The sequence below is a fragment of the Camelus ferus genome, chromosome 1 (genome assembly GCF_009834535.1).
Source record: "Camelus ferus isolate YT-003-E chromosome 1, BCGSAC_Cfer_1.0, whole genome shotgun sequence".
In the NCBI taxonomy this organism is placed as follows: Eukaryota; Metazoa; Chordata; class Mammalia; order Artiodactyla; family Camelidae; genus Camelus; species Camelus ferus.
In genome coordinates this window covers 74,587,759-74,610,456 of record NC_045696.1, presented here as the reverse complement: position 1 = coordinate 74,610,456, position 22,698 = coordinate 74,587,759, and the positions used below count along the sequence as shown (strand labels likewise).

The window sequence follows — 22,698 nt, the reverse complement described above, 5'->3', positions numbered from 1 at the left end:
TGATTAGAGATAATACGTAATTTCTGGAGCGTGAGCCAGGCTCATAACAGATCAGTCCCTTAGGACAGTTAATTGCTTGTTTATTTTTGTTTTGTTTTTTGTTGTTTTTTCTTAAGAACTCCATTAAGTGATTGCCTGTACCCTTCTGCCCTCCTTGTGATGGAGAACTTGAGATATAGAGAGGTTAAGTCACTTGCCCGAGGCAAAATACAGATCAGTGACAGACCAAGTTGGTGACCAAGGCCTCACAGATTCTGGCTCTTTCATGACGATAATCATGCACCTCCTAGTGTTCTGGGCAGTTTCATATCATTTCACGAACACTGTGCAGCCCTGCAGGTAGATGTTATTAATACATCCATTTTGTAAATGTGAAAATGGTGCCTCAAGGAGGGTCAGATTTGGAGTGAATTAAGTAGCATCCAAGTGTTTTGATACCCTTTGGATAGTCCCTCAGCCCCTGTGCAGTGACTTCTCGTCTACACTAGGGGGCAGTAATGTATTTGCATTTGTTTTCTGAACTCTAGGAAGATGAGCTCTGAATAGAAGGCAAAGACTAGATTTTGAAAAGTGGACTTTGTAGGGAGCGTGTTCTGAGATCTTTTATTTTAAAAGACACCTATGGTATCTGTCTACAGCTAATTTTCTTTTTTCCATGTACCTACTACACCCACTCAAATAGAAATGGTTGTTATAAGCAAGATAGTAAATGTGGAGAGAATGAGCTGGAACCAGGCATGAATTTGGTGTATAAATTGAATAGTTTGTGCATGAAATTGTCAAACTCAAGTTCAAGCAATTCAGCATTCCTGAAAGTTTGAAGGGAAACTCAAGACATTGACCATATGTATTACTTTTTAAATTTAAGGCCCAGATTTAGATATTTTAGGTTCCCCATTATATATATACACGTATAAAATACACACCCACACACCCACACACCCACCCACCTACCTACCTTTAGGAACCTTGTAACCGTGGATTTTAGCTACAGTAGTTTTTAGTGAGGCCCTAGAATTTACAGCTGTCAACCTCAACCAAAGTTCCAGTAAATCCTCCTGATGCCAACTCTTTATCACAAGATAGACTCTTGGTGGAATTGGGGGAGGTGTCAGATTTCTTGGGGAGCTTTTTAGACCTCATACACAGACGTATAAAGCACACGTGCCCCCACACACCTACATATGTGTATACTAAATCCCAGCAAGGGTTTTAGAAGAAAACATATTTCTGGTTGAAGACAACTTTCCAGAAATATAAAATGCCACAGCAAAGTAAAAGTAATAATTTTGCAACATGCCCAAAATCCTTCTCCAGGGACAGTGTTCTCCTCTGTTAAACATTTTCTTATTGTGAAGAGGCCAGGATGAACGGTGAAGGGGTGAGTGTGTGTCTGCTCGTGTCTGCTTGCGTGTTGCTCCTCTTCAGTGCCGTCTGGGGAACTGCTGGGTATGCCTCAGACAAAGCTTTTGATGCTTCATGAACTGTATTCATAATTCTTACTGCCTTGTTTCATTGATCTAATCCCCTTGTGTTTCCCAGAACATCCCGCTTTGCCTCATTCCCTGAATACTTGGTAGTGCAGATAAAGAAGTTCACTTTTGGTCTTGACTGGGTTCCCAAAAAATTTGGTAGGTATCTTTTGCATGCTTTTGCTTAAAACATCAAATTAGCCATTTGAAAAACATGGCATGTGAAAGAGCCCCTGGGGTTGGCTGTCAGAAAGTTTCATTACATTGCTTTTCCATGATTCCCACCTTTCTCTTTTGAAAGATAAAAATATATGATAAGCATTGACAGTAAATAAAAAAAAAAAATTGCCACATGCTAACCCATCCCTCTAATAATAGGTTCTGTAAAGACCAGATTCTAGGTTCTGGAAAGACTGGATTCTAAGAGTGAACAGGACCTTCACATTGTCAAATAAATGATGCTTCCCAAACTTTCACATGATCTTGGTGAAATGCTGATTCAGCAGATCAGGGGTGGGGCTTAGGATTCTTCATTCTAACAAGCTCCCAGGTGATGCTGATCCGCTAGTGTGGCTGCTCCAAAAACCATGCTTGGGGGTGTAAGTAATTGAAGATACACTCTCAGCATCTCTCCTCTGCCTCTGAAGCGGGCAGGTGTGGCTAATGGCATTTGCTTAAATCATACACGTTTTAATAATAACGTGAGTAGTCAGTTGTATTAAAAAGTCAGGAAAGGGATGTGACTGGCTTAATTGGGCTTTCTTCTTGCTGATCATAAAAGCCCTTGACTAGACAATGTATAAGAACATTTTCTTCATTTCAGTCTAATGTCAAGGTGTTGTTAGGCTGTCCGCAGTGCTGTGGAAGGATATCCAGTTTTACCCTCTGGTTTCTCAAGCAAGTACCTCGGACCATTTGCCAGTCTTTTAAAGTTTTTATGTTGAGCACTTAAAAAATCACACAAGTCTTATGCTGGTTAATTAAGCACTCATCTGCTCATCTAGAGGGGATAGGTAGGAAGAATGTAAAATTAGCAGGAGTGTTTTCCCAGAGACCTCTGGCACTTATGGCTTACATAGAGCCCGTTTCCACGTGGCATCAAGCAGCCTGGGACTGAGTCTGCAGCATCTTTTGTTTTTCCTGGTGGAGTAATTTTGTGGGCAGGGAGGAGGGCAGAGGGTAGGTTGTTCATCACTCAGCCTTTCCTCGTGGACCTGAGAAGTTCCTGAGAGAGAAAACTGACTTCTAAAGGCTGTGAACTGCCTCGAAAACAGTTTTCTTATTTTCTTTTGTCCTTGGAATTTCTGTAAAGGCTAAATTCAGAACAGATCTTGTAGGCTTGCTGACTTTAAAGCAGCCCCAAAGCTTTCATTAATGAACCTGAATTTTTCTATTGAGGAACAATTGTATTGATTTTGTGGGTCAGGCATTATGTTTGATTTTGCTGTCCCCTGAGATTAAAAAAAATCTTTTTAAACTAAGCTTTTTCCGTGGCTGGTTGTTTTAGGATTTATGTACCTGGCATCATAACTGTTTTGGAGGATAGTGTTTTCAGGTTCTGTTTGCTAGCCCAAGAGACATACCCTGCACCAGCGTTTCAACCCATTTTCCAGTTATTACCCTATCTGAGTGTGTGCAGTACTCAATCTCAACAGGCTGTTAGACTGATACATTTTTTATTTGAGTTAGTCAACGTAATGACAGCTGAGCTGAGAATGTTAAAAAAAAAAAAATTCCCTTAAGATGAATACACTTGAGATTCAATTAATTTCTTTAAAGCTTCATCCTTTTTTATTACCTTAGGTCGAATAATCACAATACCAGTCATGATCTGAGAAAAGACATAAACTAGGGGTTGCAGACTCAAATGCCTAACCAGGGTGATAATGTGAATGAAAGAAGCAGGCTGGGTCTGAGAAACATACAGCTGTAGCTGCCTTGGTCTTTCTTGGGTATTCCTGTTTTGAATAAAGTCATGGATTAGGAAAGCTGTTCTCTACCATAAGAATCAGAATCACATAAATATGTTCTGGATCATGGGGGCAATAGGGAGTGGTGGGGTCTGTAGCAGACCGGCACAGGGGGCACATGTTGCCTAGAAGCTGAAGACCAGCCCCAGGCAGTTGTCACCAGTATGAGAATACGCTACAGCCTTTTGTTTTTCAAAATAAGCTGGAAATCTGGATGTTCAAATTAAATTTTCTGATTTAAAAATTGGAATTTGTTGCCACCATTTAAAAAACATCAAACAAAGCTGGGCAACAAACATTCTCTGGGCTACCAGTGTGCGACCTCTGGCCTTACCTCATTTGATCTTGTTCCGTGTGAAATCCTGCCACCCCCTGTATTTCCCCTGATTCTGCATTAAAATCTAACTAGTCTCAGTGATTCTTCTGGTCCAGTGCTTTACTCAGGGAACTATAAAGCATCCCTTGGCTCTGCCTAGACACGTGTGCATAGAGTTAGCAGTGCTGGTTTTAGGAGGTGATTGTGTGTATTTGGAGAGTCCAGTGAATATTATCTTTCTCATTTCACAGATGTTTCAATTGACATGCCAGACCTACTTGATATCAACCATCTCCGAGCCAGGGGGTTGCAGCCAGGAGAGGAGGAACTTCCGGACATCAGCCCCCCCATAGTTATTCCTGATGACTCCAAAGGTACCATATTCTGCCAGCAGGACCTTCTCGACCCATCCCCCGCTCCTCTGCTGGAATAGTCCTTTTTCACCACTCAGCTGTCCCTTGGTGCCTTCCTGTGCTGTAACCCACCATAGACACACAGATGTGAAGCCTGGCTGCACCTGTAAACTTAAAATAGACATGAGAAGTGGCACGGACCCATCGTGAGCAGTCGAAATGGACCTGCCACAGAGGGCAGCAAACCTCCAAAAGGCTTTTAGGTTTTGTTGCCTCTGGTCTTGCCTCCCTCCCTCCTCTTCCCCCTAACGCACCTGTGGGGAAGAGGAGGCCTGTGTTTTCAGTGGGCTCTTAGGCTAGGGGTCTGTGTCATTCCTTTGGACACCTAAAGGGCAAATTCAACAATATTATATGCATTGGTTTTAAAAATCTAGTCTGCATCTCACCACCCCAGCTTCGTCACTGCTTCACAGCAAGACAGCAGTTTGAGTTTCTCATTCACTCTGTGAATGCTTAAGTAGTCATTGTTCAGAGTCCTTAACTTTTTAAGGGAAAAGGACATGCAAAAAATAATTGCCTTTTTGAGTCCAAGAACAGCATGGAGAAATCTTGGTTTCATGAGTAGCTCAGGCGTTCTGATGAAATCACTTTCATTCTGAGTTCGCTTGCTCACCTGTTTACTGTTCACCTTCCTAATGAGTTAATTAGGTAAATCAGCTAATAGTGCACTAAACAGAGCACCCTGGGCCCCTCTGCCATGGGGTTTCCCATCAGCTGAGCCACGAATATTATGGGTGATCACGTTCAGGTGCAAAAGAAGGGTAAGGGGAATCCAGGAGGAGCAAGAGAGGGTCGAGACGGTCACATTGTTCTCTAATGCCCAGTCAGATGCTAGTTACAGAGGATGGCCAGTAGGGGAGGGGCTGTAGGTGGGACAGTCTGGGTTAGTGGTACAGGTGGTTCATTAAAGGGGTTCGAGGAAGAAGAGATCAGTCTGTGTGACCGAGAAATACAAGATGGTTTGCTAGCGTTGCTCCTGCTTTCTCTGATGCTGATAACAGAATCCTTGGCCAGTAGTTATATAGAGCTCTTAGAAGTACAGGGAGAGAAATTATCTGGTTCATTAAGATGATAAGCAGAGCGTCATGTTTTTATCTGCTCTGAATGCCCCAAACCTGGTGTTTTCCTCTCTTTACTGGAATGACTTTATCCTGCAGGCTGGCGGGGGCTGCGTGGGGAGTGGAGGGGCTGACAACTGTGTGGGATCTCAAGGGGTGGGCGGTTGGTAAGTGCTCTGGATTAACTCTTTCTTTCTCTAGAACTCTCTGCCATGGTTTGATCTCACTTCCTGCCTTCTCCTTTAATTTCCAGATCGCCTGATGAACCAATTGATAGACCGTATGTATCTTTTACATTTTTTTCTCAGTGTCCTACAGTTGTTACTGGCCTGACACGCTTATCTGTGGGGGTTCAGTAAAGGGGTGTTGTTCTCTGCGTGTGGATGTGCAGCTTTTCCTGGGTGGGAACCATTCTTGGTCTGCAGGTTGAGGTAGCGGCAAATCTAAACCAGTGACATGGTGATGAGGTGGCTCTGTGGTTCAGGAGAGCGGCCGTTAGCGAGAGTGCCAGCCAGCCCTGTGATGGAATCTTGGCTCTGCCACTTGTGACTGTGTGACTTAGAATAACTGACTTAACTTCTCTGAGCCTCAGTTTCTGTGTGTGTGAAAGGGGGATAATGATGGCTTTTCTTCCCCTTCTGGCTGCGCGAGTAGGCCTCTCTCTGCAGTGGTGGTGCAGTGGCCTGTCACTTTCTCCACTCCTACTTCTGGACACGTAATGAAGACACACGACTGCCAGGACATGGTAGTGTTAGTTAATACTCTTAAGGTTATTAGTTTCATTGGATTGCTTTTTAGTTTTGTAGCCTTTTAGTTCCTTAATCCTGTGGGAGTTGATGCTCTTGGTTTTCTAAAAAGAACATTTAAAAAATCAACTATTTATAGTGAATAACTTACGTATTTAGGAGGAAGAGGGAGTCTAAATCTTCTTGTCTGTAAAGCTGTTCTGGAGACACCATTGTTAATTTAGAAGTTCAGGTGTTTTACATTGCAAGCACTTTACGTGTTGATCAGGTGTCTTCGACCTTCATATATCCTTTCTTGGGTCAATTATGATTTGCTGATTGCTGAGAGAAGCTGTTAGGGTCAGTGTGGGTCATGGGCAAACCACTGCCTCTGAATAATCTGTACTAATAACAACGGCTGTTACTAATTTCGAATGGTTACAGTGAGTCATGTTGTATTTATTACTCCACAGATTCTTTCAACTGTATATAACCTTACTATTAATACAAAGCCCAGATTCTCACTTGATTATCATGGTAAGAAGGGCAGAGCAGGTGACATTTTACAGAGGTTAAAACTGAGACCCAGGGAAGTTCAGAGACCCAGAGCTGGGACCAGAGCCAGGGCTTGGAGATGAGTGTGCGTTTCATGTCACTTGACCTTTCCTGGAATGTGAGATGTTTGCTGGCTGCCCCTGATGCTGCAGAGAGCTGGCCTCCAAGATCTTGCCCCGGGGAGGTGATGGGTGGTTGAACCTGCCCGTATCAGAGGAGCCTGTCTGACCTCAGCAGCTCAGCGATTTTCCAGCGTTAAGTGGTTTGGCCACTGATATCCTCCTGATCTAAGCCTGCTGTCTTACCAGCAATTACCCATATTCCACAGGAGAAAACAGAATTAGTGGAGGTTAATTTACATTTACATCCTGTCTTTCTCAGATTTTTAAAAGGAGTAACTTTGATTGTTTTCTTACTACAGAAGTAGAAACATATTTGGGAATTATGGATTAGCAATACGAGTCACCTCTGGTTTTAGCGCCCATCCGTGACCACTGTTAGCAGTGGGTACCTGTCCTTCTACTGTTCTTTACCTGTGCCTGGTTCGTTTACAGAGAAATGGAATTAGACTTTTCAATTTAATAAGCTGTTATATACATACATAGATAGCCTTATTAAGCTTCACTACTTAACTGCATTCTAGAGAAAAGAGTCTTACAAAGAGTTTCATAGTTTCTTTCCTGCAGGACTTTGGAATTTTCACTTTGTTAGCTTACATTGTAAATTTCTAAGTGGAGAATAGAGAATGTATGTTTAAAAAACTTACTTGACCAAGGAAACCCCCTGTTTTGTGGTTCAGTAATTGCATCTCTCTTAGAACACTAGGATACTCTGAGACACAATTTGGGAATCACTGTCTGACATTATTGCTTTCTTAAAAGTTTATCTTGATAGGATGTTCTGTGTATCTTCTTCATGAAAGAGAACTTTGGTAACACATTTTCAATATAATTTTTGTAGGACAGGTTTCTCTGTTCCTGAGTTGTACTGACTGTTGTCTTTGGCTGAGGTTTTGGTAGATGAGAGACCTCAGGACATGGACACATAAGGGATATATTTTGTGCTCCTGTTCCCAACCCACCTTTGGTGTAATTTGAGAGCACGTGTAGGTGTGTCTGTGTACACACACATACAAGTGCATGTATGCATATCCATAGAAGCATGTATGTATATATACATATAAGTCTATTTGTGTGTGTATATACACACACGTGGATATACACATCTCTGCCAATATCTGCATATTATGAAAAGAAAACCTGTATCTAAGCTAAGGTTAAATTTGTAAAGCAATCTTAATATCTTAAGTGTATACAATTGAAAAATGCATTCTTTCCTTCTATCTTAGCATTAAGCTGCTTACTTCCTTTGATTGTAATATACCTGAAGGACCGCTATAACTTCCTGTGAGATTTAGGGAACAGGCTCTTTGGCATATAGATAATGTTTTCCTATTCAAATTTCAGTCTGGGAGAGGCTGCTGTGGAGGTCTTGAGAATGATCTGAGAGGCTGAAATGGTTCTGGGAGCACGCTAGGTCTAGGTCTCATAGGAAATTAGAGAATCGTTTGTCAGTGCTTGGATTGTTCAGGTAATTGCCATGGTTCCTACTTAGGCCAAAGATGAAAATTCAGCTCAAATAGCTTACTATTTGGATGGCTTAAAACTAAACACAGTTAAACCATCATCTGCGCATTAAATGAAAACAGCTTCATCTTTGGGTAGCTTGTGGGCAAGGGGACCGAGAGAAGCTAAGACAGAAGAAATAGGGTTTACTCTCTTACACCAGCATGTCCTGTTGTGCTCTGTAGCATCAGACATCGATGAGTCATCAGTGATGCAGCTGGCCGAGATGGGCTTCCCTCTAGAAGCGTGCCGGAAGGCTGTGTACTTTACTGGAAATATGGGAGCTGAGGTGGCCTTCAACTGGATCATTGTTCACATGGAAGAGCCAGGTAGGTGGTCAGAAAATGGAATGACTTTGGAGTCTGAAACCATCTTCAGTGATGCTGACTAAGCCTTGGTCCTTCCCTATCCTCTGAATGTCCTCTAAAAAATGACTTTTCAGCTCACAATATGCTGTGTTGGGGGAAGAAAGATTTTTTTGCCTGTGTAGCAAAGTCATAATTTTTGTATTTTATCTTTTTTAAAATAATAGCTTAATTGGGATATAATTCACCCTTTTAAAATGTATAATGTGGTAGCAAAAAGACCATTGAAAAATGTGGGCATACTATATTTTATTTATCTTTTCATCAATTGATGGACATTTGGGTTTTTCCACTCTTTTGCTGTTATGAATAATGCTGCTATAAGCCTTTTGTGCACAAATTTTTGTATGGACATAATGGTTTTCATTTCTCTTGAGTAGAATTGCTGTGTTATATAATAATTCCGTGTTTATGAGGACCTGCCAAATTGTTTTCAGCCGTGTTTGTACCATTTTGCATTCCCAGTAGCAGTGTATGAGGGTTCCATTTTCTGCACATCCTCACCAAGCCTTGTTGTTGTTTTTGTTATTCACATTCCAGTGGATGAGAAGTGGTATCTCATTGTGGTTTTGATTTGCATTTCCCTGATGGCTAGTGATGAACATCTTTTCATATGCTCATTGGCCATTTATGTATGTTTGGAGAAATGTCTATTCAATCTTTTGCCCGTTTTTAAAATGAGGTTATTTGTCTTTGTTAAGTTCTAAGAGTTCTGGATACAAGTACCTTAACAGATATATGATTTGCAAATATTTTCTCCCGTTGTATGGGTTGTCTTTTCACTTTCTTGATGGTGTCCTTTGAAGCACAAAAGTTTTTAATTATGTTGAAATTCAGTTTATTCCTTTGTCACTTGTGCTTGTGGTGTTGTATCCAAGAAACCGTTGTGTAACCCAAGGTCATGAAGATTTTCTCTTATGCTTTCTTCTAAGGGTTTTGTAGTTTTAGCTCTTACATTTAGATCAGTGATCTGTTTAGAGTTAATTTTTGTATATGGTGTGAGGTAGGGGAACAACTTTATTCTTTTGCATGTGGATATGTGGTTGTCCCAGCACCATTTGTTGAAAAGACTGTCCTTTCCCCATTGAGTGTTCTTGGTACCTCTTGTCGAAAATCAGTTGATGTGGGTTTCTAGCTGAACTCTCAGTTCTATTTGATTGGTCTCTCAATCTATATGTTTATCCTTATGCCAGTATCAGACAGTCTTGATTATCATAACTTTAGGTACTTTTTCTTCTTAGCTCTAAAGTGTTGTTTATTTCAAGACCCAGAACAGAAAAGGGTCTGAGTGTGTTGCTTTCCCCAGATTTTGCTGAACCACTGACCATGCCTGGTTATGGAGGAGCAGCTTCTGCTGGAGCCTCTGTTTTTGGTGCTACTGGACTGGATAACCAGCCTCCGGAGGAAATTATAGCTATTATTACCTCCATGGGATTCCATCGAAATCAGGCTATTCAGGCACTACGAGCAACGGTAAGCATGAGAGACTGTGTGGGAACACCTTCCTTTTATTGGAGGTGGTTTGTGTTTCTGTCAGTAGCAGCTGAAACTTTCTAATGTCCTTTGATCATTTAAAATCATGTCTGTCTCACGCTATACCCCACCATGCCCCACAGGGATTTATTTGCTAAAATAAATGATTGAGGGAATCGTACAGAGATTTTAAGAATAGGAGATTTAAAAAAAAGGAGGGGGGGGGAGATAATACAGTAAGAGCAAGATGACCAAAGTGCAAGAAACTGTATCATCTTAATGTTTATTAGCAGGAGGTCAGAGATTTGACTTGGAGCTCGCTTGTGGTCTTAGAGCTAAGAAGAATGCTTGAGATTCTGTGTTCAATAAGGCAGTTCTTTAGGAGAAATCGTGTTTTTCTGACACCAAGACCTTGGAGCAAGGTCTCTGAAAAATCCTCATAGAGAAGGCTTCTTGGAATTCTCTGCTTCTGTTTCTCTCTGCAGAGAGGAAAGATTCTTCAGGTATTCATGAACACCCTGATGGTATCAGGAGAGAAGGGACCATGAGACTGGAGGGCAGATAGAAGTCTTCCTCTTGTAGTGCAGATAACTGTTGAATATCAAGGGAAAATACTTATTTTTTACACCATAATCCATTTTTGAGTGGATATCTGCTCCCGATTCTTTCTTGCCTGTCCTGGCTGGGTGCTGGCCGGGGTCCCTTGCTGAGGTCACAGCAGCTCCCACCTGGCTCATGGCAGTATGGTTGGACTGTCTATTTCCCTTTAAAATGCTTGAAATGTCTCATCCAGATTCAGTTGCACTCAGGATACTTGCTTATGCCCCACTTATTTTACTTGCTTGATTGTTTAATTTGGAGAATCTATGTCTAAATGATATGTCAAATGGAGGAAGACGGAAATGTTTTCATGGTCTGTTGATTTGAACTACATGGAGTTCAGTTTAAAACAATTTCACTTAGCTAACCAGTGTGATCATCACTAATCAAGGCATTAATCTTATCTCTACTGCTGTTTGACCATTCAGCCAGCACTGAGGGAGAGGAGGCCCTGACACAGGGCCCGTGTTGGCCCTCTACCCTGCAGGGTTATCTGTGGCAAATACAGTTGGTAGAGAATATAGTGTGTGCAGTTAGTGTGGCTTTGGAAGGGGCTGCACTTGAACAAATGCCATTCTCTTTGGCTTTCTGCCTCCATCATCATCAGCGTCAGCCTGCAGAACTGCTGAGCTCAGACTGAAACGGGCTCTGGAATGCCGAGCTGCTTTCTGCTGAATCCAGCGACAGACCTGGGTGGGGAGACTTGCACAGTGTCAACTGACAGTGCGTTTCACGTGCAGGGTCAGGGCTGCTTACTCAGATGCCCTTAGGACTAATGAATTCAGGCCTAGTTTAAACGGTCAGGAGAGAATGAGGCCCAGGGACTGCAGACATTGTAACAGTGCTTTTGTTTTATCAGAACAGTAACCTGGAAAGAGCACTGGATTGGATCTTTAGCCACTCTGAGTTTGAGGAGGACAGTGACTTTGTGATCGAGATGGAGAATAATGCCAATGCGAACATTATTTCTGAGGCCAAGCCTGAAGGACCTAGAGTCAAGGATGGATCTGGAAGTAAGTTCTCGTCGTAGGGATTGCGGGAGCAGCTGTGAGTATGCATTTGGCTCCTGCCCTCCGCTCCCGCTCGTGCGTGTGTGAAAACTTTTGCCATCCTTCAGAAGTTGGCACAGGTCCCGTCTCATACATGGTGTATTTGGCCACTTTGCAGAGGCCAGGGTGAACTCAGAGAGTCTGGGACAGACTCACTGTCATGTCACTTGGTAGTGTGTGCGCCTCAGTTTAGCGCCAGCTCTTCGTCTAGCCTGGAGGTGGAATTTTATCCTGGACTGTGGACGTTTTTGTCCAAAAGACAGCATTGATTTTCATGGTGATATATTTGAAGAGTTGAAAAGCACCCTTGACCCTGTCGTTGCCCAGACCTACTCCTGGTCACTTTCTGAAGGCTGCTGGGGTGGCAGGAAGAGGTGCCTTCTCACGGCAGACACTTGGGTATGTCATTCTGTGCCAGGCACTGTGCTAGGCACTTGTCATATAAATGCTTACTTAGTCCCCACCACACCCCTTCTGCAGATGAGAAGACAGAGTCACAGAAGGATTAGGTAACCTTGCCCAAGGTCACATAGCCCTTCAGAGCTGGAGCTAAGAGTCAGACTCAGAACCCGTGTTCCTCACCACTGTGATGCCCTGCTTTTTGGGCTGGCCCTGCCTGCAGGCTACTGGCCCCGCACCTCCTCGGTCAGATCCCCGCCTGCTCATCTCGGCGTTGCTTCTCCTGTGCCCCCGGTGCCCACAGCTCGGAGGCCTGGTCCTGTAGCCACGTCCTCCACCCCGTCTTCCCTACCTCCAGGCCTTTGGTCAGGTTCCTCCTTTGATGGGACTCACCTGTCTTTCCCGTCACTGCGCACTGAAGTCCTCACCGTTACTCAGAACTTGGCCACAGATTCCATTTCTCTGGACGGCTTCCCCAGGCCCTTGTCCTCGGTCCCTTTGTATTGCACATGCTGGGCGCAGTTACACCAGGGCCAACAGCACCGCCGTGTGTGTCATGTTTCAGCGTCACAGCAACCTGTTATTACCTCCATTCTCCAGATGGAGAAACTGAGGTAGAGAAGGCGAAGTAACTTGCCGAGGCCACATTGCTAGTGCTGAGTGGAACCCGAGTTCCAGCCCAGGCAGTCCGCCTCCAGAGCCCGTGCCTGGAGCCACTGTAACGTAGTGTGTTCTATTATCAGAGGTGTCACATTCCTCGTGCAATAAAATGAGTTACGTACATACCTGTGTCTCCCAGGCGCCTGGGAGCTTGTGGAGGACACAGACCATATGACTTTTATTAAGCTTGTGGTATCCAGCACATAGAAATTACCAAGTTAATAATAATTGGATTTAATTAAATTTACTATAGCAGCATTTGTTCCTATAATCATTTAGCTGCAGCTCTGCTCATTAGTGGTCTAGACAGACCTAACAGGGGTGTGTTGATCTAACTGTGGAGACAGAGAGCGGAAAGGAAACTTACTTCATTTATATGAGATAGGAATTTCTTCACTGAAACTCTTTTCGATCCTGAGTAGGTAAGAAAAGGATGAGATGTAGTTCTCCCGACTTCCATGTTCATCTAACGGGTCTTGTATTTTTGGAAATCACTGACTCACCTAAAGTATTAAAAGCTGTAATGGACAAGTTACTGAATAATTCATGGTTTTGTGTTACATGTCCATCGGTTCTCTGATTCCCTGATTTTCTGTAATGGACTTTTCCTTAGGGGTGGTGAGTTCCTGCAGAAGAAATCAACCACAAGATGGGGCTATTGTAAAGCTGCCAAGATATTTGGCTGCAGAGGGAAGGAGAGTCTGATCATTAGGGTTTCCTGTCTTCTGATGGAGCTTGCAGGGGCCAGCTGCCCTCTGAGATGGTCATTAATGACATGGACCAGCCAGATCATCTCCCTAGGCTCACTGAACTCCGTCACCTGCAGATGTCCCTGGCTTTTGAGTTGCAGCGTAGAGAAGGATGTCATGATGATGTGTTCAAGCACTCTTAAATTTAAATGCACTCTGGGCCAAACTCTATGGCCTTACTCCTTGTTGCTTCCAAATTTAGAGCGCTTGTGGGCGAGGGTGGGGAAGGAGAAAGCACCATGAGAAATCACACAGGATATGCAGAATCTATGGGCAGTAGGAGGTGAAAATTTTAATTATGCAAAGAGCATAAACCACCCTAACTCACTCAATGCATTTTGCATCTGATTTTCTGGAAGAACAGATATTTTTAAAGTAGCCTTTCCAGCACTGTGCCTGGCCCATGGGAGGTGATCAGCAAGAGAATGGCTGAATGAAGAATTAAATGAATGCTAGGTGGTGGTGGGCAAGGGAACAGTGTTTTCAGTGCCTCCACTAAGTGCCATCTGGAGGAACTGGCAGTGCACTGCTGTGCTGTATTGCGTAAGTCACAGGAAAGGGAAGAGGTGATTTCTTATACTTTGCTGCATTAGCACCTGAACCCATATGTCAGTCACGTTTCTTTTTCCTTTTACAAAAATTAACATTTATGTTATTTTTCTTATAATTAAAAGGATATGTGATAATTTTAGCAACTTGAGAAAATACAGACATATGAAAGAGGAAGATAAAGATCCCTCACAATCATACTACCCAGTCATAACCACTGTTAAATGTTTGGTGTATATTCTTTAGATCTTTCTTTGCAATATATAAAAATGAATATAAATATATTTATAAAAATATGACATTCTATTCTATACGTGCTATTTTTAAAAAGTGAAGTATAGTTGATTTGTAATAGTTTCAGGTGTACAACATAGTGATTCAGTAGTTTTATAGGTTATGCTCCATTTATAATTATTACAAAGTAAGGGCTGTATTTCCCTGTGCTGTACAGTGTATCCTGGGTGCTTGTCTGCTTTATACTATACCTATGTATATTATATAGCCTCTCTTTCCCTAACTAAGGGTGTACATTTTGCAAATCTAGGTCATTGAGCATATATGAATGATGTTTCATTGTACCATAATATGTACATATCTAATTTTAGGCCAACTAGTTATTATTTAAATAAAAGACAATTTCAGAAAGTTTTAAATAGTAGGGTTATTTGCATATTCAGAAGGTGATGGCCACAATTTTTAAATAATACATTTCTTAAAAGGATGAATTCAGTGCCCAGAAGTACAACCAATGCCTCTTTCCGTCCTTATGCAGGTAGTAAGTACTTGTTCAGCACTTAAGGTTGTTTCACTTCTTCCCTCCTCCCTTCCTCCCCTCCCTTCTCTACCAAAAATGATGCTGTAATGAACATTCTTGGGCTCTCACTTATTATTTCTCTAGGGTAAGTTTCTGGAAGTGAAGCTTTGGAGTCAGAACTGCATAGTGCTGAGGTTTTAATACAGATGCCCCCATTAGCCCCCGGAAACACAGCATCACCGTGTGCTCCTGTCCCATCCCTCCAGGCAGTGTGTCCCATGGGCTGCGCACCCTGCGTGGTTTTCATATCTTTATTGCCTAGTTGTTTTTCTTGTGTTAATCGCTTCCTCATTGCCTTTGGCCTATTTCCCCATTTTTATTGAGGTTTTTAGATTTTTTTAAAAAAATTGATTTGTATGAGAGTTTCAGATATTGTATATTAATTTGGGAATACCTCATATTTTTACAATATTGAGTTTTTCTGGCCAGAAACGTAACCCTTTTCCTTTTTTTCATTTCCCCCTTCTCCTGCCCCTGCAAAGCTATATGGTTTTCTTTATATATGTCCGTGCATTTCTGGTTTAGTTACTTCTCAGAATTAATTTTCTGTGTTACTTATGAGTAATATTTTTTCCCATTATATTTTCTAAATTGTTTCTACTGAGTTTTGAAAAGTTCCTGACCTTGTAATTGGCCATTCAGTGGGTATTTGATTAGAATTACACTAAAGTCGTAGGTTCTACCCTGGGAGAGGGAAATGTGTGTTCTGTGTAGGTGGGTTGTTTACATTCCCAAGATTCCCAAGCTACTGCTTTTTACTTTTGTTTTGATTGATGAATTGGTTGGGACATTTGACCTGGAGATAATGAAGACATTTTAAAGGTTTAAGCACTTGCTATCTAGGAGAAAAATGGAGAGCCAAAACAGACAGGGAGACAAACCAAGTAAAGCCAACAAGCTCAGTTTTCAGGGTTCTTTTGTAAGTAGCTGAATTGCTGAGCCAAACTTGTCTAAGCAAAAAGGGATGTCTTGTATCGTAAAAGACAAGACTTTCCTGGAAAGTCCCAGGAAGACTTGCCTTCGGGAATGCCCTTGACTCTGGGACTCAAACCCTTTTATCTGGGTGTGTCTCTTGGCTCTGCTTCCTTGGGGTTGGTTCCAGTCTCAGCCAGGATCTCCGTCACGGCCACAAGGTGGCTGCCAGTGCCTCCTACTGCTGTATCTTTCCAGGTTAAAATCCAGCAGAAGGAATCTTGTCCCACAGTTCTCAGCAGAGGTTCTGGGCATATGAGTGTCTGTCATGTACCCTCCCTGTCATGTGTGAGCTGAGAGGAGAAGGGTTGAGCCTCTCAAAGCACTGGGTTGAGTGTGGTCCTAGACCAGCAGAATCTGCATCACCTGAGGACTTGTTGGAAATGCACATTCTTGGGCCTCACCCACACCTTCTGAATTAGGACCACTGGGGGCGGGCTTAGCAATTGCGGTTTAATAGGCCCTCCAGGTGGTTCTAATTCAGCTTAAATTGAGAACCACCACCTTAACAGCAAAGTTAGGTTACTCTTTAAGAAAGAGGCTAGTGGCCACTGGAACATCACTGTACCAGGTTAATGCTGAAAATAATGACAAGGTAGGTGTTTGAATTGGAAAAAAAAAGTGACTATTACAAGGACAGGGATTAAAGAAGCACTTGTATTAAACTCTTCCTTTAGGAAATACGTTAATTAAAAATGACTATTGCCATCTTTTTGAATGAGGAAGTAGTGTCATTGCATCAGACTTTTATTTAAATGTTACCTACTTTGATTAAAAGGGTCAGTGCTGTTAGCACTTGGTGAAGTCACAGCTGTCCTTTATGGGTGTCCACTAAGTGCCAGGCCTTTCCGCTACGGCTTTTCCCTCCTTACACGAAGTATTCAGAGGAAGAGGCGGTAACTGACAAGGTTATTGACTTGCTTGTGGTAGAACCTCCTTGGAATTTGGGTCTGGCTGATTTTAAAGATTGCATTTTCTCCTTTACCCCCTATTGAGTCATCTTACTTGAAATTTTCTGAATGGGAATGGAGGCAGGAGTCCTTTCCAGAAGGCTCTATTTTATTGTCATGTCCTACCCATTTTAAGGGCTACATTTGACTTTCTGTTGAGTTTTTTAAATTTTGAAGAAGTGGGCAATGAAGCCTTCAGTCTGACCTCTCTGGGCTTCTACCCTTTGCAGAATCATTTCTGTTTCTGTGTTGCACTTTATGAGCATTTAATTTTTCTTTTTTTTAAGAACTCACTGATTGCTAGTGTAATTAAAATGTGATTAGGCTGTGATTACTCAGAACCTGCTCTGGCTCCTTCAGCCATGCTGCTGTAATGGTGCCGACATCTGCTGCAGCTGAGGCTTTTTCAGCAAGGGGAGTAGAGAGACGTTTCATTTCCATAACGGTGGGGCTCCCGAGGCGCAGGGCTCCCTAAGGAATGCAGCCAGGACAGGCTCAGGAAAGCAGAGGTGTGGTGCCCAGGGAAGTGAGCCCCAGTGGTCCACTTGAGAGCCACACACACTCGCTCAGTCCATCTGGGCTCTCGTTCTCATCCCACGTCAGCATCTATCCATTTCAGTGGTGCTACTGGAAGTCAAGAGGAAGCCACTCTGGGGAGTAAACTAATTTACACTGAAGTGTGGGTGACCGAGAACTATTAAGCTTGGCGGGAAGTGTCTGATCTTTGTTGTTTAGGCAGTATAAAAAAGAGAAGGCCTGGTGGATTGGTAATTTTGAGCTGGCTGGGGTTGAAGAGGCAATTTGTCGACCTTTAAAGAGTCTGTCCATGTTGTCAGCTGCCTTAAGCTGTTATTGATGTACCCAAATCCTCCTTTTTCTCTTTTTGGGAATTCAGTGGTTCTCTAAAAGCTCCAAATCCACCCTCTGCCCCACACCATGCACCTGGGTCTTGTCTTGGAGCAGGACTGAGGGAAACCAGGCTGTGGGGGATAGAGATTGTTTGCAGGTGGAAGGTGTTTGTGAGTCAGATGTTGGTAAATTGGGGATGACATGTTCCCCTCTGTTGGTAAGGGATGGGTGATGAAACAGATTATTCAGGTTAGGAAGATTCAATTGGAAAACTCAGTATGGGTTTCTCCCTGGAATTCTGCAGGGCCCCTGGGGTCTTGGTGGTGGTTTCAAGGAGTCTTTTGGTGTTTCTGTATTTTGAGCACTCTGTAGCCTCACTAAATAGTGTGTCGTGCCCTCGTGAGATGCTGCTGCTTTTCAAGTGGTTGTAGATGCTTTAAAGGCTTATAAAATATAAATTAACTGCACTCTTGAGTCTAGCGTTGCTTTTGGTCATTATGTGTTACTGAACTGTAATTTCCAAAAAGGCAAAAAATCATGACTGTCAGGTACATATAAACAACACGTACCACAGGTTTTCTTTGAGTCATTAATTAGGGAACCACTTAGTTGTCAATGCAGGTTCAAAAGCATCTGAAAAGCTAGGATATTTAAAGATAATTTGATTGCTGATCTAGATATCAAATTAGTGTCTTATCAGGATCGTAACTCCTTGAAGTTATAGGTGTTGACGGAAGAAAAACACACAGCCTAGAAGTTGCAAATTAAGTTTTACCCAGGGACCTTGCTGAGAACTACAGCCTGGAAGACAGGCTCTTAGAGAGCTCTGAGGGACTGCTCTGAAGAGGTAAGACAGGAGACAGAATGTATGGGAGTTTTTGCTTAAAAAAAAAAAAAAAAAAGTGGAACATGAAAAGATTACTGCTAATCACAAAAAACAGACATCACAAGTTAATATTCTGAGTGCTTTTCTATGTATGGGAAGATGCAAGAGTCTGCGCTCACTGAAATCATTCTTCAGATTTGCATCTAACTCTCTAAGGCTAGTATCCAGCGCATAGAATGGTTCCTGTGTTTTCTCTGTACTGAATTCCCCTCAGGGCACGCCACTGGGGTGGCTGCAGTGGCTGATGGCTTGATCCTTGTAGAACCGAAATGGCCGGCAACACTCCCTGCCCGCAGTGCCCTCTCTTGGTCATAAATTCCACCAAGACTGGGGAGGCATTTTGTGACCAGTTTGTCCTGCAGCACTAAGAATTCTCATTCCTAGGTCAGACGAGGATTTTGTTGATAGGCCATTCGGTGTGCTGTTTTTGAATTAGACCCTGTTGGCAACCTGAAGTTCTCGGGATCGTCTGATTCCTGCTGGCTTATTATGATCCAGGAAGTGTTTTCCTTTATTACTTCTTCCCATATCTAGAGTTGCACTGTTACGGTTATTCTGTATAGAGCTCTCTATGTGATCGATGGCCTCAGGATGTGTAGACACCATTAATTTTGTCAGAGGCCTGGTTACACATCAGGTAAAGCAAGAGACAACAGTCTTACAAAGCAGAAGATCAGTCATCTAGCGAGTGGTGTTAGTAAGGTCATAGCACAGCAGAGAGAGAGTCAAGGTATAGACAGCCTGAAACAACAAAGAGAACAAATTAAAACAATGGTTAGTGTAACTGGTTGCAGTCTGGATTGCAGTAAGTCATCAAGTCCAGAGGGGGAGCCAGCTGGAGAAGCCAGATTCGGGAGGGCCCAGGTAGAGAGGGAAAGATAAATGTTTCTTTGTGCACAAAGTTATACCTTATCAATTTGCTGTAAGTCATAGTTAGCATAAGAAGAAAGGGTTTCTGGAAAACAATGATTAAAAGCCACTAATATTTCATACAAAAAGTCATAAAATTATAAATCATATTTATCAGTTCATTCAGTCCTATGTAATTAATTTTTGTTGATCTGGATGAAGCCATCATTCAGTCCTATGTAATTAATTTTTGTTGATCTGGATGAAGCCATCAGGTTTTCCATTGGTTTTGTAATTTCTTGCCCACTTCAGTGGTTCGTTCTAAAAGTAGTTCCGTGATATGTGTAAGTCATCAGAAACTTGTATTTGTCAGAAAGTCTTTTTTATGGATCTTGAAGGTCTTCATTTTCTAAAAGCATCAAAGTAAAACAGTGACTGTCTATAAATGACAGAAGACTTTAAAATGACATAGTTAAAGATATCATTACAATGCAGTTGACAAAAAACTTGGTTATTTCTAAGATGTACAACATTTTAAGATAGTAACTAGAATTATGACTGGTAACATTCAATTATGACTGGTAACCAGGACATACCAGATTTTTAGAGATTCCATATAATTTTTGGAATATCCATACGAATGACATTTACCCATACAATATAATGCAAGAAGGTTTATCACCATCTGTTTAACAATGTTTCCCATGTAATTTAACATACCAAATCAATCTAATTAGTTTAATATCTTTCTTTGGGATGTTTCAGGGCCCTTTGAAGCATCCCAAAGTTTGCTAGAGGTCAGGAGAGCTTCATTTAGAATTTGACTTGGGGAAGTTTGTCAAAGATATCAAAAGGTTTTAAAAAATGTGGTCAAATGGGATCCTAGGTCACTGTGACACAGTACTTATTTCATTCAACCAGGGTGACAATAAAAGGTTTTAAAGGCAAATACAGAAAGTTACAGATTACTTAAAAGGTAAAGAAACTTTAGTCTGTTATGAAAAGCAGATCAGTGTTCCAAGGAAACTACAGAGGGCAGCTCTAGTGCCTGATGGCTTGATCCTTGTAGCCCTGGGATGGCAGGCAGTCTACACGGGCATACCTTCGCCGTGCTGTGCTTAACACATAGTGCACTTTTTACAAATTGAAGGCTCGTGGCCACACTGCGTCAAGCAAGACTTTTGGCACCATTCCCCAACAGCATTTGCTCACTTTGTTGCCTCTGTGTCACATTTTGGTAATTCTCGCGATATTTCAAACCCTCCACCAGCAAAAAGATCATGACTTGCTGAAGGCTCAGATGATGGTCAGCATTTTTTAGCTATAAGGTATTTTTTAACCAAAGTACATAAATTGCTTTTATAGACATAATGCTATTGCACACTTAATAGGCTACAGCATCGTGTAAACATAGCTTTTATATACACTGGGAAACCAAAAAATTCCTGTGATTTCAATATTTGCTTTATTGTGGTGGTCTAGAACTGAACCCGCAGTGTCTCTGAGGCATGCCCATGTCTGTTCCACTGGACAGAATTTTTTGGTACAGGTCAAAAATCTACACGTTAACAAGTAACTTCACTAAGTTTGGAACCCTTCTTTAATCAGTAGTAAGCAGTGAGATGAGCTAAGTTCATTCCCCTAGACCAGGGGCCAGCAGACTTTTTCCCTGGAGGGTCAGAGAGTGGACCTTTCAGGCTTCACAGGCCACACACTTGTCATCTCATCTTTCTGTCCCTGCCCTTTCCCCCTTTCTCCTTGGCAGTATGGAAGCAGGCTGTGGGCTGGATTTGGCCTCTGGGTCATCGCAGTACGCCAGCTCCTACCCTAGACAGTCCTTGGGTGACACAAAAGGGCCTTCTGCTACCTCGCTTGCTTTCCAAGTTTTCATGTAACGTTTCTAACAGTGCTTTCTCAAAGAATAAGATCTAAATACAATCCCTATTTTGGTGGGTGGGGTGGTAAAATTTTGATATTAAAACATTCTTCATATTAGAAAAGTTGGGAACATTTTCCCAAGTTCGAAAAAAGGCAAGTTTTGATGAGAGAGGGAAGTGGGAGGGAAGTTGCTAGTTTCAGACACGGACTCCAGCTGTTTAGAGGGACTCCCATCGGCCGGGTGTTGGACATACTGGGTTAGGCAGTTTTGCCCAGTGTTTCCAGGTCCTTTGAAAGTTTCTCTGTTGAATGTCAACATTTTAGGAACGATTTACCTTGCTTCAAAATGCATTTTCTGTCTACAGAAAAAGGGGTATCTATGTTTTTTGAGAGTGTGAGACCTCTGGGAACTGGGAGAAGAACCAGCAGTGGCTTCCTGGCTGGTTTATTCACCTTCACTCTCTCTTTGGAAACAGATGTAAATTGAGATTTCTTACCTGTTGAATGTTTGCAAATTTATTGAGATTTTTCTCTTGTGCTGTTGGTTCCTAGCAGGAGGCCTTGAATAATGCATGGCGTGGTTGCTTTTATTGATAAACACAGTTAATTTTAATTATAGGACTAAGATTTATGTTAATCTTTTCTCTTTATTTTTGTCATTTTGAGTATACCCATGAATTAATTGCTTTTAACCAAAGAGAGGAAACATTCCTTTGGGGGCTTAATGACATGTTTGGCTGTACTGGGGTGTAGGGTTTGTTCTTTTCTCTGTGTCTGTGTGTTTTGTCCACATGGTGGCTGTGTTGGTGTCTGAGCAATGTTTGATTGACATGCCCCTGACTTATGGTGGGAAGTGCTCATTAAATCCTCTGTTCAGTTATTTAAGTCATTGTTTTGGGGGACAGTTCCTTTGGGGGAAAAATACTGGTTGGAGCATCTCATTCTCTCTTTATTTCATGAAAATTCTGAGGGCAGCTGCCTTATAGGAGACCGGCACCATATGTCTCAAATTGAAGATTTGGAATTTGATGTATTGGAATTGGAATTATTCTAAAAGAGCTTTAAACACCAACCAGGGCCAAGAAACCTGACAAAGTCACCACCTACACTGTCTTACTTACTAGGGAGCGGGTGGGTTCTTAGTGGTGGGGGACACAGGGGAGGGCAGCCGAGGGCGGGAGCCCTGGATCACTAAGTGCCAGGCAACGTGATTATTATTCACAGCTGTCTTTTTGCCTGGTTTCTGTTTCAAACCTGTGCTTTTTTTTTCTTTCTTTCTTGTTTTCCTTTTGGTTGTCAGTTGATGTGACAGCTCACAGCAAAAACTTAGCTGATGACAGGAAAGGCAATTTCCCCCGATTCATTTCTTTTTTAAAATAATTTCACTAATTTATACCCCAATGTATACTTCGGTAGGTGGTTTATATAAATATATACAATATGAAAAGATATAAAAACAAGTGAGGACATGGAGTGAAGGGGGCCATGCCTCCCGCATGGTAGGCGCTGTTCTCTGTGCCTG

At 42.2% G+C, this 22,698-nt stretch overlaps 1 protein-coding gene across 1 annotated transcript in view; it reads left to right on the top strand.

The window, feature by feature from the left end:
- USP13 (ubiquitin specific peptidase 13) overlaps positions 1–22,698 on the top strand; it is a 116,123-nt gene that overhangs the window by 84,150 nt on the left and 9,275 nt on the right. Inside the window, 6 exon segments of the mRNA XM_032483799.1 lie at positions 1,543–1,631; positions 4,010–4,132; positions 5,483–5,509; positions 8,320–8,463; positions 9,806–9,972; positions 11,432–11,585. Of these exon segments, the coding sequence (XP_032339690.1) occupies positions 1,543–1,631; positions 4,010–4,132; positions 5,483–5,509; positions 8,320–8,463; positions 9,806–9,972; positions 11,432–11,585 (704 nt within the window).